Here is a 13,781-nt window from a genome sequence, read left to right as displayed (position 1 = left end):
GGGCAGTGCCTTAGTGTGGCTTTTTGTTTGCTAGCTTTTTTATTTAAGTCTACTCTTTCAAGCATGCTGAACAAGTTGAGGCACCAACAAAAGTATTCTAATCCTAATCTTCTTAATACAGAATTGCAAGAATATACTTGATTTCCTCCAAACAGTTCAGGTGGTTGTTTTCCTCCTGAGGTTTGAAGTGCAAAGCACTGGAACTGCAGCTGCTATTATTGTCATAATTATTTGAAGTCAGTGAAACTCCATGTTACAAAGATAGCTGGTTTTTAAGTGATTGTGACAGTAGCTTAGTTTTCCAGGTTGAACTACCCTGCGGTGCAATTTGACTGATCTATTTGTCATTTCCCCTATGAGGCATATTAGTATGTGCACAAGACAGATGTAAAAGTGCATTATTTGAGCATCACTTATCCTCCATTTGAAAGTGTTGCCCACTTTGTCCTTGGTTTTTATCTCATTACTGCCAGATGTTATGTAGCCTGGAAATAATGAGTTTTAAATGTTAAAGGTAAATAGCAAAAATAGTAATAGCAAAAAAAGTTTGAGCTTGAAACTTTCTCTGCTTAGCCTGCACATACCTATGCATGTTTACCTGGAATTAAGCCCCACTGAGTTTAATAGGCCTTGCATCTTAGTAGTAGGGCTGTGCAGCAAACCTCTTCTTTGGAAAGTAAGTCTTACACATCCAAGTGGGACATTCTTTCTAGGGAAAAAATGCAAAATTGGGCCCAATTATCCTAGCAAACACGGTCTGTTTAACTGCAATCTTAGATCAAACTTGAGGTTAACCCATAATTGACACGGAACATCTGGAGATGTTGTGACATATTTCTAGCTAGGCAAGATAGTTATAGATGTAGGCATAAGTATAGGTGCAGGTAATCTTAATATTTTGTTTTAATAAGATTATCTCTCTGTTATACATCAGAAAATAATACAACATAACTAACTGACTTTGGTTCAAAGGACAGTGGAAAGTTTAGATGGCACAACTGTATTTTGAGTACCCCCCTGCATTTCTAGCTCTCCATAGGTTGCATAGTGTCAGTGGGAGGAGCCATACCTCTGAAGTCCACAGACCACCATTTGGTCCTCAACCAGTATATCTGTAGTATGTGAACCCAATTGCCACTCTTGGCAGGCATCTCGGAGCCAGCAGGTCCTACCTTCCAGAGAAGACCTTGAAGGCTCTGCAGTGGGTGTTGGGAAACTCAAGGAGAGGCAGAGGCCTTTGAAACACCCTCAAGGTCACTGCCCTCAGGTTCCCAGGAGAGCAGACATGTTTTGGGAAAGACAGGAGGGATCCAAGAAGGGGAGGAGGGAGAGCCTTTGCATTGCCTGGTCTCTGGCCCCATGACTAGGTGTCGGAAGAGACACGCTGCCCAGTTAGAGAGTTTGCATAGGTCTCGCTGGCTGGCCCTTCACCAGCAGGAACCACCTTGAGGGTGGAGACCACAGAGTTACTGAAACGAAGGATTTAGGGGAGAAGTTCCCAGTTTGGGTTCAACATTCTTATCATGAGCAGAAGCTTATCTCCCAGCTTAATAGAGGGCTTATAGAGTTACTTTGTCTTGTAGCTGCTGAAGTGCCAGTAACAATCTGCATTGCAAAGAGACTATTTGGAGCCTAAGGGCAAAAGGGGAAGGGCTGAGCTCACCAGCTGGAGCTATGACTGTGACTTCTCTAATTTCAGGCTTTCTTCAAATGGAGAAAGCCTCAGAAAAGAGGTGCCAACTACACGAACACTCCTCCAGCTAGCAACTTGGTTGACATAGGTTGCCTGCATCACACCTTTCCCTGCTGGGGAGGAAGCAGGGAGAGGAAACCTCCTGTTATCTCAGAGATTGTAGTGGGAATTCCCATGTATTCGTTCCATTCTGAGTTGAGGCTCTGAGCAGCATGCAGGAAAGTTCCAGCTGGACTGGAGATAATGATGAGGATCTGTCTCTCCACTCACCGTCAGGGAGCAGTGCTGTGGCGAAAGGCCTTGCCTCAGATTATATGAGCCAAATGGGCCAACCTGGCAGTCCAGATTAGTCCAGTATCAACAATGGCAGTTGATTTCCAAAATCTTAAGCAGAGCTCATTCACAACCATAGGGGCTGTTTCCAAATAATGCTTTTATTGCACTTTTGCCATGTTTCCTTCCCAGACTGTATGGGCTGAAGAGATTAAAACAACGATGACTTACTTGCAGCCCTCTTGAACTTTCCTGCCATCTCTGCCTTTTTTCTTACTGCAAACAAATCCATTAAGGAGAAAAAGATGAAAGAACTGAACAATACTTTCTAATGGGCAGTACCAGAAGCCTTTCATCTGAAAGCACCCTGTCCTTTTGATGAAATCATTTTTATTTCATTTTTAAAGATTATCATCAGAATCTCTATTCTATTTCATCAGAAGTGGTTACATTTAATTTTAAATGAGACTAAAGTACTATCATATGCAGCACAAACAGCTGTTTTGCAGAATTTCATAGGCAAAACACAGGACTTCAATGAGCTTAAAATGTAATTCTTCATTGGCAAAGCAAGAGAAGCACTGAAGGAATTTTATGGACAGTAATGGGCACAGTAAATAGCCTTCCCAACCTGGTGTGCTCCAGATGTTTTGAATTTCATATCTCATCAGCCACAACTAGCATAGCCAATGGTCAGAAATACAGTGGTACCTTGGCTCATGAACTTAATCTGTTCCAGGACTCTGGTCGTGACCCAAATTGGTCATGAGCCAAGTCAAATTTCCCTATAAGGTTCAATGCAAATTGGGTTAATCCATTCTGTAAATATTTTGTTTAATCACAGGGAAGACGGGCACAATCGTGGGCGCACTCGGGGGTGGGGGAGATGGGCACAGTCACAGCCATCTCCCCCACCTTCCGAGGACAATTGTGATTGCACCCGTCTTCCTTGCATGAGTGCGACTGCAATCGTGGCCATCTCTCCCCCCCTCGTCCTGCAAGCACGACCGTGATTGCAGTCACACGCATGCAGGGAAGGCGGGCGCACTCGCGATCATCACCCAATGCAGAGTTTGCAACCTGAGGAATTTTTTTTCTGAAATTTCTGTTTGCGACCCAATTTGGTCGTGAACTGAGGCATTTGTGAGCCGAGGTACCACTGTACTAAGAACTGTAATCCAGAACATCTAGAGGGCACCAGGTTAGGAAAGGATTAGAGCAGTGGTTCTGGAGAAAAGAGGGCACTGTGAAAACTGAAGAAGTCCCTCTCCTCAGCCGTCAACAGCAGCATCTACATTTCTTTTAGTGATTTAAATTGTTTTCATGGAGCCACAAGGACTAAAATCCAGCTTGTATTAGAACTAATGCAGAGAAATCACTGTCCTGTTGGTGGCTTCTCTCCATAGTGAATACGTGGAGGAGCAAGGCCTGCCACACGGCAGGAATTGTGGTCAGCCTGGAGTGACCTAGAGTGGTCTGCTCAGCCAGACTGCCGGTCCATCTCACTCAGGAAGAAACCTGCAGCTTCCAGTGGATTGCAGCTTCCCCACTAAAACCAGAAGAGAGACTAGTTGCGACATGCCTGAGGTGATGCAAATGCCCTGGCGGAGCTTAAGCCAAGGCAACGTAGCAAACCTATTGATTGCTCATCTGCCCAGGTGCCAAACAAGGGGCAATATCTGCAAACTCCTCTTTGGGCCAAAGATGAGCCTTGTGTAGACTGTCAGTCAGATGAAAGCATATTATTGTTTTGAGCAATCCTCACCCAGGCATGTGGGGAGGGGAGGGACCCAAAAAGATAGATTCTACTGGAAAAGGAAGTTCATAGTCTTTTCGTCAGTACAGGTAGAAGTATAGCTTTTCCCAGAAAGAGAGGAAGACCTGGCACAGACAGCAGAGGAATTGCCCCATAGAGAGCACAGGTTTTCAGAGAAACCAGGTGGGCCACTTAACACAGTGTTGTGGATAATTAGACAGTGTTTTTCTATTAGATTTTCCATTGGGCAATCAATTGCCACTTTAAGCCACTTAGTACTTTGCGCTCTGAAGCTGACCAGCCCTTTTCCCTGTCTGCATTAAGGATTTTCCTTAATTCCTAATCAATCTTTTTACCCTTTTCAACAAAATGTGTGGTTTGGGGGTGAAGGGGAAGGCTTACAAGGAGACATGCCACAGTCTGGGTCATGCTGCACTGTTTCAACACCCGTCGTTGCACACAACATTGCGCTAAGCCTGTACCCCAAGCAGTGCTCTTGTAAAGCCACAAGAGGACTGCAAAGAAGCCCAACCCAAGAGCCTAGCAAGATCCTTGGCCAGTTTCCAAAGGACTGAAGAGCACTTGGAAAAGGCAGGATTTGTTTCATTCTTGATGGTGGCTGCTACTGCTGCACCAGTGCTTGTGCCCTAATGAACGTTTTCCAGCTTTGTGCCATTTGGAATGAATGAAAACCATACCTGGAAAGCAAGGCTTCATAATTTGGCTATTATAGCTATTATATTTCTGATTTGAATACCACCTTTATCCTGGATAAGAGGCAATTAAGGGACTGCTTATTTTTGATAGACTCTAGAAAGTATATGTAATTAATTAAAAACCTCTAAATTCTCTCAGTGCTTTCCTCTTTTGAAAACAGAACATTGTAGTACTAGATATCTGTCCGGATTGAAACCATCCTCTTGGCTTCATTGAGTTGGGAGGCCAACCACAGTTTTGGATGGGCGATATAACAAGGCTCCTCTTAAACACAGATTATGTATTTGTGGCTTCTATCAAGTTGAAGACATCATTTATTACATGTTAATCTGCCCTCTATATACTGACCCCAGAGAGAGATTCCAGAAACCCTTGCTATCATATGAATGCAGAGATGCCATGACAGAAATAGTTCTTTTTCTTTTAGGTGATAGAAATAGCTTTATGACACATAAAGTTGCTTTGTCAGCTAAAAAATATCAGGAAGAACGAATCAAACAAAATTGCGATAAACTGCTCTGGAGATTCAGAGTGAATTTAAAGATGATTTTCTTTTCATAGTATATTTTGATGTGTTTATATTTATATTGCTGAAATTCTTTATTTTCTGTTATGCTCATTCATTTGATGTATTTGTCATGGCCTTGATTGATTGATTGAACAATCAATCCAAGTCATGCAGATAATATGTGCCCTTCCATACAGCTAAGTTTCATATTCAGTCATGTACAGTTGCAAATTAAGAATCCACTGCTTTAATATCGTTTTGCAGGCTCGAAGAAAGAAGTACAGAAAGATCAAGATACTAGCAGACCCACAATTTCATCCCCTAAGAGACTGGTTGTATCAGCAACTAAGCTACATTCGCCAGGTATTTATAAAACTGAGCACATTTGTTTTGAGGTCATTTTAAGCTTGTCAAGTTTTCAGATTTTGTTAAAAAATGTAAAACCTGAAGCTTGCACCAATACAGGGTTTGTGTTCAAGCTTCATTAAGCTGCAATAATCCAGGTGACTTCCAAGTACCAGAAGTAGGCTGTACGGTATTAAGATATAATAGCTAAATTAATTTCATTCTGGATGGCTTCTTGTAATTGTTCCTTACATGGAGGCAGAGGTGTGTGGAATTGTTCAGTTCACATTTTAATACAAGTTGCACTTTCAAAGCAACTTGCATGCTGAGTTACCCATCAAAATTTGCACTTTTCCAAATTTGCGATGGAACTCTGTAGTCCATAAATGCATCCAACAATTTAGGTGTTAGGGGGAAATGCACACAAAATGCTTATGTTAGCTAATATATCATTCAAAGATACATTTGGTTGCATTATTTCACCAAGTGAGAAATAACTTGGTGAAATAATATATCCAAATGAATGTACTCGGCGAAAGGTGCACCAATATGCATACAAATGGTTTTGCTAACCCTTTTCTCAAAGTTTGGCACAAACTGAAATTAATATTGAAAACAGGAGAAATTTGCCAATACTTACCTCACATATCCTTTGTGTACATTTTATTGTGTGACGTGCCTAAATCTTTGGATTATTAGTGCCTTATTGGTGCTTAAAATGTTCTGGCTAGCAAAGATCAAATACATCTCAGCATTGGTAAGATACTTCCAAAGAATGTCCACTGAGTGGACCAAGAACCAGAATAACCTTGCAGTTTGAGAAGCACATAGATAGGAATGTGTCTCTCCTTGAGACTGTTTGGGCACTTTTCATTTAAAGGACAATGTCTGCTACTCACAGCCTGTGTGCATTTGATGAGCACACAGCAAAGGAAAGAGGCATCTCCAGTGGACAACATTTCCAGCAATGGTTCCCTCTCAGGCCGTATCCCCCACCCCAACTGATGACAGCTTCTTTCTCTTCTTTATCCAACTTCCCAGGGGTCCCCCCTACTTTTTCTCTTATTTCTAGGAAGGAATGAGGTTGTTGGTTCATTTTCTGGTAGAGCATTAAGGAAACTTAAAATGGTTACCCGTTGGTTCTGAATTTCCCCAGACCTGGTTTCCCATCTCATAAAGGGACACATATTACAGTTGCCAGCTTCCTCTGCTGATCTGAGGGGAGTGAGCAAGAAGAGTTAGCAGACAGGAGTGGAAAGTACTGATTTGGTTGGTTGCCATATAGAGACATAAACACCCTTGTTGTAAAAAAAATTTAAAAAGACTTGCTAATTGCAAGCATAGGCAAAAACCCCAGTATACATAAGCTATGTTTAATGCAAACACTCACAAACCCCATTACCTCTTCTATGAAGTTTAACCTATTTTGACAGTTAATATGCGAGGAAAATGTTAATTCTAATATGCCGACACACATGCATCAGATACTGGACTCACTCCAGCTTTGTCCTTTAGATCCACTTCAGAAGCCTCACTTTAACATAGTTTAAAAGGCACTTAACATGATGGGGTGGGCTGCATCAGGGAACCCTGGAAGAAAAATATAGGTTACTGTTCTACTAGGGGTAATGGAAAATTACATTCAGTCTGCATTTTTAAGGAAACTGAACTAATTTTTACTTTGTAATCTATTGCATAGATTACTGTACATATATCATATTTTTCTGTATTTTGTGGTACATTTCTCAGTTTGAAAATGCCTACAGAAATGTATGTTTCAGGGAGAAAAGCATGCAATTTAAATGTCAATCTTTGTGCAGTTCTTTTTAAAGAAATCACAGAAAATGGGATGAAGCAGACTTAAGAATGCAAGGCTGCAAAACTGATGCAGATTGGAAACAGACTAATCCATTTGTCCCTAAATGGTTTGTGACTCCTTAAGTCTGCAATGTTTCACTGATTAATCAGTTACATAAATTAGGTTGAACCTTGTTGATCAGTTTTTTAAAGTGCCACTAATTAATCAATAGGTAGATTTCTTTTTTTAAACAAGAAGTTTTACTTTTATCTAAATAATTAACCAAAACCAAGTGGGAGTGAGGGAAGGTGGGCACCATCATTGAAAAGTCATCCCTCCTCTCTCACATACAGGAGGAAATGTGTTTATTCAGGATCAATGTAAATATGCACATTAAAGAAGCTTCCTCAGGACCCCACAAACAGCATCAAGAGGAGTACAGTGCATGGGGAGGCGATTAGGATTTCCCCCACCAACACGATCCCAGTTAAAATAATCTCCCCCAAACTAATGATAGCCCTGGGAAGGAAATTTTTCTGCCCATGGGAGCTTCATTTTCATCACGTATAGCAGAGAAAAGTTATATTTGCTGAGATCATTCCAAAACTGAAAAAAAAAATGGGTTGAAGAATTTTTACCTGTGTACTACAGTCCTGTGCCACAGCTACCCATGGTAACTATTTAGGGCTTAATCCTATGGGTTGCACCCTCCAGATTCAGTGACTGTCATGGCTGGTTTCCTCCCGCTACTTCCAAGCAGGCCAGGACAAAGGTTTTCTAAAAGTTATGCTGGATTTGACCAGCTGGGCTGGTATCCTGATCTTAGGCTAGCAGGTACCCCAGTGAAGGCTGAGAAATATTCATGAATGTCAAAGAGAGAAATCAGGCCAGGCCAGAGGTCAGTTACAGGGCCAATCAGTTGGAGTGTCTGGTGCTTGTCAATGGTCAGCCTCTTAACCTGCTGCTGTATGGTCAGACTAATGCTGTTGGGGCCATCTCCTCCCATATCAGCCAGCTCACTTTCCCACAGAACTTGAACCTCTCTGATTTTCAGTGATTGCCTGGCTTATCTCTGGGTCCACTGGACTTGGAAAGACAGCTCTGGATTTTGACCCTTCCTTTTCTGAATTGGAATCTAATTCAATAACCTTTGAAAGTTACATTACAGAATTGGAATTTGCTAAGCTCCTCCTAGTAGATGGTTTTTGCCTCTCTATCCTCCATATTTTCTTTTCTTTTCCTTAGCCAGGACTCTGAGCATGTTTATGTAGAGTGCACTAACTGGAATTGAAAAGGCCATAGGATTCTTTGGATCCTGGCCTCTCCCCTCTCTGTCCACTGGCATGCTCCCCTCTGACCTCTTTGAGGCAGCTTTTGTGACCCTAGGAAGCAGTTGATGGGGATTTTCAGCTGCAAGACAGCAGGGAGAAGGATTCTGGATCCTGGACTCCCAAGGTCAGAGCAGCCCTGCAGGGTGGACTCCAAAGAATACACTGTGTCCAAATCTGGGCACCAAGATTCAAGAAAGATGAAGAAAAATTAGAAAGGATCCAGAGGAAAGCAATAAAAATGGTCCAGGGTTTGGAAAGACTGCCCTACCCTCATATGAGGAGAGACTGAGAGAACTGGGCATGTTCAGCCTTGAGAAGAGTAGACCAAGGGGGACATGATATCCTTCTAGAAGTTCCTCAAAGGCTGTTACAAAGAGGAAGGTCAAGATCTCTTCTTGCTGATGCCAGAGTGTAGGACACAGAATAATCAATTCAAGTTGCGACAACCCAGATTCAGGCTGGACATCAGAAAAAGCTTCCTCACTGTCAGAGCAATATAACAGTCTAAAAACAGTCTATTTTTATTCAGGACAGTTGATATTCCTATTTAATCAATTAAAATTCATACAATGAATGGGTTACAATTTCTTTGGACAGACCTAGTTATTTCTTCTATGAATTGTAGGGGTTTAAAATTCAATTCCACAAAGGACCCTGTCAACGTTTAATTCTAAAAAAAAATCAAATCTTAGCCTTAGCATTTAGTGACCACAATCCAATACTCAGTTTCAAATGCTTCAGTACCATCTATTTTACTATGAATTAAGTGTCCATCACCTTGCCCTAGATGGTTGCAGGTTACTAAATTTCAATAGGATTTAGAGAACAACAGCAAAGACACCACATTTTTATGGACTTCCAAAATACATTGTAATGGAATTCTAACACTTTGTAGGATCAGGCCCTTTGTTTATAGAATGGTTTCCAGTTTTTAAAATGAATTTGTGAGTACTGCAATCAATTTGCATTTCAATGCACATTTACCCAGTCTGCATCTCCTGAACTTATGCATGAACCAAAACACAGTTAGATGTAGCAATTGTTACTTTTCTGTAGTTTGTGGTTCATCACACATACACACATGTGCAAATTTGAGCTCAAAAAGTATGTAAATTTGGAACAGTGCATGGAAATGGGCACCAAAACACATGATACAATAGGGAAAATGCCTTGTGAAAATGTGTATATTTGAAAAAATATGTTCATATAATGAGAAAATATATCTTGTGTATTGCAACAAGCAGGTTTCTATTGGCTGAAAGAGTGCAGCGTTTAGAGATGGGGCTGTTTAAACATCACCAGCTAACCTGCTTCTGAATTTATAGTGTCCAACTGTGGAGGATGTGGGGTTGCTGCTTATCTGTCCCCTAGATGGTCTCCCCAGTAAAATTGTGGTAAATGAAAAGTGCAACATGGCCTCATTGTATTCGGCATTGCCATGTCCCTAGAGGTGGTAGCTAGGGAAATCAGGCTCAGGCTGAACTGCATCGTCTACAGAAAAAAATATCTTTCTACGAAGTTTAAAACATTTTTAAACAGTCATCACGTCTGTACCTATTCATGTACCTTCCACTCCCCAGAATTTCACAGCGGTTAAAGGATCACAGCAAAAGAAATTCAGAGGCACTCCCAGCATCATTAGTACATTCCATGTCCAATTCTCTGCGTGTGAAAGCCACCAAATGGGAAAAGAAAATGCATATCAAATTGTTCTTTTAGCTCCAGATGAACAGAGGAGTTCAGATTTATCCCTAAGGATAAAAATCACAGTTTAAATTACAAGGACATTTCAGAGCATTTCAGAAGGACAACCGAGAGACTCACACTTCAAATGCTATAAGGCGGCAGGGAATTGGTGAAGGTTTGGGACAATGTTTCAGAGAATTTTCCTTAATTAAATCCCAGCCAATTGAGCTGTGGAGTCCTGAGGGAAAGCTTTCTGAAGCAGTCTCAGTGACCTCACCATTGCACCACCTAGAAGTCAATTGGATTCAAAGCATTTTGAGGTTTTTTTAAGTTTCCTTTAAAAAAAACCCATATTCTCTAAATTGTGGTTTCTTTTAGCATGAATTATAGGAGGGATGGGTACTTTGATTCCAGTGGAATCCTGCTCCATTTATTGCAGAAACCTGAAACGGCCCAATGTATGGCTAGCTAGACATTTGCCAGGGCAACTGACCCAGACCTGGCACAAAGCTCTCTGAATGTACAACTATAAATTTATTCAAAATTATTTCTAGGTTGCCTTTAAGGATAATACCCTTTCTAGGTGGTGCACAAGATGAAAACAATATAACTATGGAAAACAAGTGCAGTAGAAAATAATTATATAACTATTTAATGAAAATGTCAAAGGAATAGATTATATTACTGAAACCTGTAGCCCATAGACCAGTGATGGTGAACCTTTTGGAGACCGAGTGCCCAAACTGTGACTCAGAACCCACTTATTTTTCTCAAAGTGCCAACACTGCAATAAAACCTGAATTTGCTGACCACCAGCACAAGGGGGCAACGTTCCACTGACCACCAGCTTTTGGCCAGCCCTGAAAAAGGCATCTGAGTGTATTTCCTACCTTTTGCTAAAATCACAGCCAGTCCAAGCAAATCCCTCACTGACTGGCCATGTGAAAGCTGGGCAAGTCACGGCTACTGAGTGAAGTCGTTGCCTGGTGCCCTTAATCCTTCTGGATATGCACATGGCTGCTATGGTGATCACATGCCAGCAGAGAGGGTTCTGCGTGCCCCTTCAGGTTCGTCATCACTGCCATAGACTATGGAAAATTCAGCAAAAACAGGTGAGTTGTCAAAGCCTTCCTGAAGACCTGCAAAAAAGTTATTTGTTTATTTATTTATTTATTTAAAAAAATTGTAGGCCATCCATTACTGTCATCTCTGGATGGCTTACAACATTATTTCATTCTTCACTAAAATAAGATAAGTTAACTATCCCACACTGAGCATTATTTAAAATAAATAAGTCATTACACAATTAAAATTACTATGTGTTAAAATATTGGCCAAATAAAAAGGTCTTGACCTGGCACCGAAAAACATATAATGACGGCACCAGGCGGACCCTCTAGGGAGCGCATTCCATAGTTGGGGTGCCACCACAGAGAAGGCTCTCCTCCGGGTACTCCATCTCCTGACCTCTTTCAAAGAGGGATCCCGGAGGAGGGCCTCTGCTGATCTTAGGGGGTGGGAGACCATATAGGGAAAAAGGTGTTCCTTTAGGCATCCTGGTCCCAAGCCGTTTAGGGCTTTATTGGTAATAACCAGTACCTTGAATTGAGCCCGGACTTCAATGGGAAGCCAAAGCCGCTGATAAAGTTCCCTAATACACCCATGAAGCTGACTCCAGTGGAGTCTCCCAAGGCTCTCTCCCTTGGATTCACCAGCCATGCCCTCTGAGTGATGGACAGGTGAGAAGGATCTCCACAGATGACTTCAGAGTGTGGGTAACCTGGTACAGAAGACAGTGCTATTTGAAGACTAGCACTAGCAGGCAGAACGGCTGAGTCTGCAGAAGAGGACTTGCCTTCTTTGCTAATCCCCAATATTTTCCTGTGGTTGCTGTTTGACTCCTTGGAGGAGAGATGTGAGGTCCAGTTGAGAATGATTTAGCTCAGCCTCCCACAACTTGTGCCCTCCAGATCTTTTGAGCAGTACCTTCCATCATCTCCAGTCATCAGCCATGCTGATGGGAAGGATGGAGTTGTAGTCCAACATATCTCCAGAGCACCAGGTTGGGGAAAGTTGCTCTAGCCAGTAGGAAGGCTGATTCTCTTTGGCAAGCTGCTAAGAAGAGTAGCACCGGCACTGAGGGATGGGTTAGCTTCTTCTTCTTCTTGTTAGACCCTATTAATCTGAATCAATACTTGTGACCTATTGTTTCAATTATTTTATTGCTGTATTGAAGTTATGCTGTGCTGATTGAATTGTTGGGTGTGACTCTTTCCTGAATTTGCTATCTTTTTTAACAAACTTGCTGTTGCCATTTTCAAATGTGATGCTGTCTGGGGATCAGTCAGTACTTTTTGTGAGCCACTTTGAAGAGAGTGGGAAAGTGGTGTATAAATAAGCCTCTCTAACAAAACATTCTGGAATGCCCTGATCCATAGAGACAACTTTGGACAATCTGAAGGGCACTTGGGTCACACGTTAAGTCTTCTGCAAACAGTTGTCATTTTTACAGCCGTCCTATCCCTTCTGCATTTGCCAAGGGACTTCAGTTGCACTGCCATTCTATTTGTCCTTCCTTCCTTTCAAAAGAGAAATCACTTACACATTCATTGCATCTCCTTTTCCTAGTTTTTGAATGGGATATCAGTTACACAACCATTCTGACTGCCCTTCCTGCCTTGAAGAAGCCTGTTCTTGGAGGTGGATCAGTAGCACCTCCTGGGCATTGTATGGATAGGATATGACATCTCAGACAGTGGGCCTGTGTTCAGAAGAACCAGGGAATGGTTCTGGTTCTTCTGCAAGGTCATTGTCATCGGAGGCTTTAGTCTCTGAACACAAGTCCTGGACCATGACCATACCTACCATGACTGTTTCTACTGCCACACGTGTAGAGTCTTCTGGTCCTGATCTGAACACCTTCAGACTTAACCCTGAGGTGGAATGCTAGGCCTGATACATAATTTTGCTGCCCTATTTGTAGTTGATGAAATGGAGAGAGCCCTTCAGCCACTCCGAGGGGAGGGGACTTTCTGACCCTCTGCCAGAAACCCTCTCTCATCTGCTGGAAGCAGTGCTATAATATATCTGTGATGGAGGGCTTCTTCAAAACAAGGACCGCACTGGGAACTTTGGGACAGGGAGAATTGTTGGCTACTGGGAAGAACTCTGACAGAAGGTGAGGAGTAGACCTCTCCTTACCCTGAATTTTGCAGGGTTGGTCCAACTACACATTCCTTTTCACTTGTATTCTCCTAGTGCCACAAGTTCTCCCTGGAGAATAATTAGCTGAGCATTATTAAAACCACTGCTCTAACATTTAAATCAGCCCTAAGTGAAGAGTGTGATGATTTACAGTGCTGGAAAGAGGCAGCTCTGCTTCCCTCCCTGTGGAACCCGCACATGTTTGAAACATAAATACTAGTGTTTTAAACTGTCACTGGGAAGGTTTTTCCACCCCTTCTTACACTGTTTTCCCACTCTCACTTTCTAGATAAATTTGTCACAAGTGTTGTTTGGCACCTGCAGCTTGTTAGAGGCCTGTGACAAGTCATTTGGTCCTGTGAGACTCTGTTTGAACACTGAGCTCAGCTATGTAAAAAATCTTTGTGTGCCACAAATTGTTTTATGTGTTAGTGGTGGGGAGAGAGACACCCACGCAAGCTTGGCTACCA

At 42.1% G+C, this 13,781-nt stretch overlaps 1 protein-coding gene across 2 annotated transcripts in view; it reads left to right on the top strand.

The window, feature by feature from the left end:
• MTUS2 (microtubule associated scaffold protein 2) overlaps nucleotides 1-13,781 on the top strand; it is a 225,935-nt gene that overhangs the window by 151,144 nt on the left and 61,010 nt on the right. For both annotated transcript variants that reach the window (XM_044442748.1, XM_044442747.1), the window contains one exon: nucleotides 5,212-5,310. In XM_044442748.1, the coding sequence (XP_044298683.1) occupies nucleotides 5,212-5,310 (99 nt within the window). The remainder of the gene's footprint in view (nucleotides 1-5,211; nucleotides 5,311-13,781) is intronic.

Source organism: Varanus komodoensis, unplaced genomic scaffold (assembly GCF_004798865.1).
Source record: "Varanus komodoensis strain SLA01 unplaced genomic scaffold, ASM479886v1 scaffold4, whole genome shotgun sequence".
In the NCBI taxonomy this organism is placed as follows: domain Eukaryota; kingdom Metazoa; phylum Chordata; class Lepidosauria; order Squamata; family Varanidae; genus Varanus; species Varanus komodoensis.
Note: the sequence above shows the minus strand (reverse complement) of the source record. Positions and strands in the feature narration are given on the sequence as shown.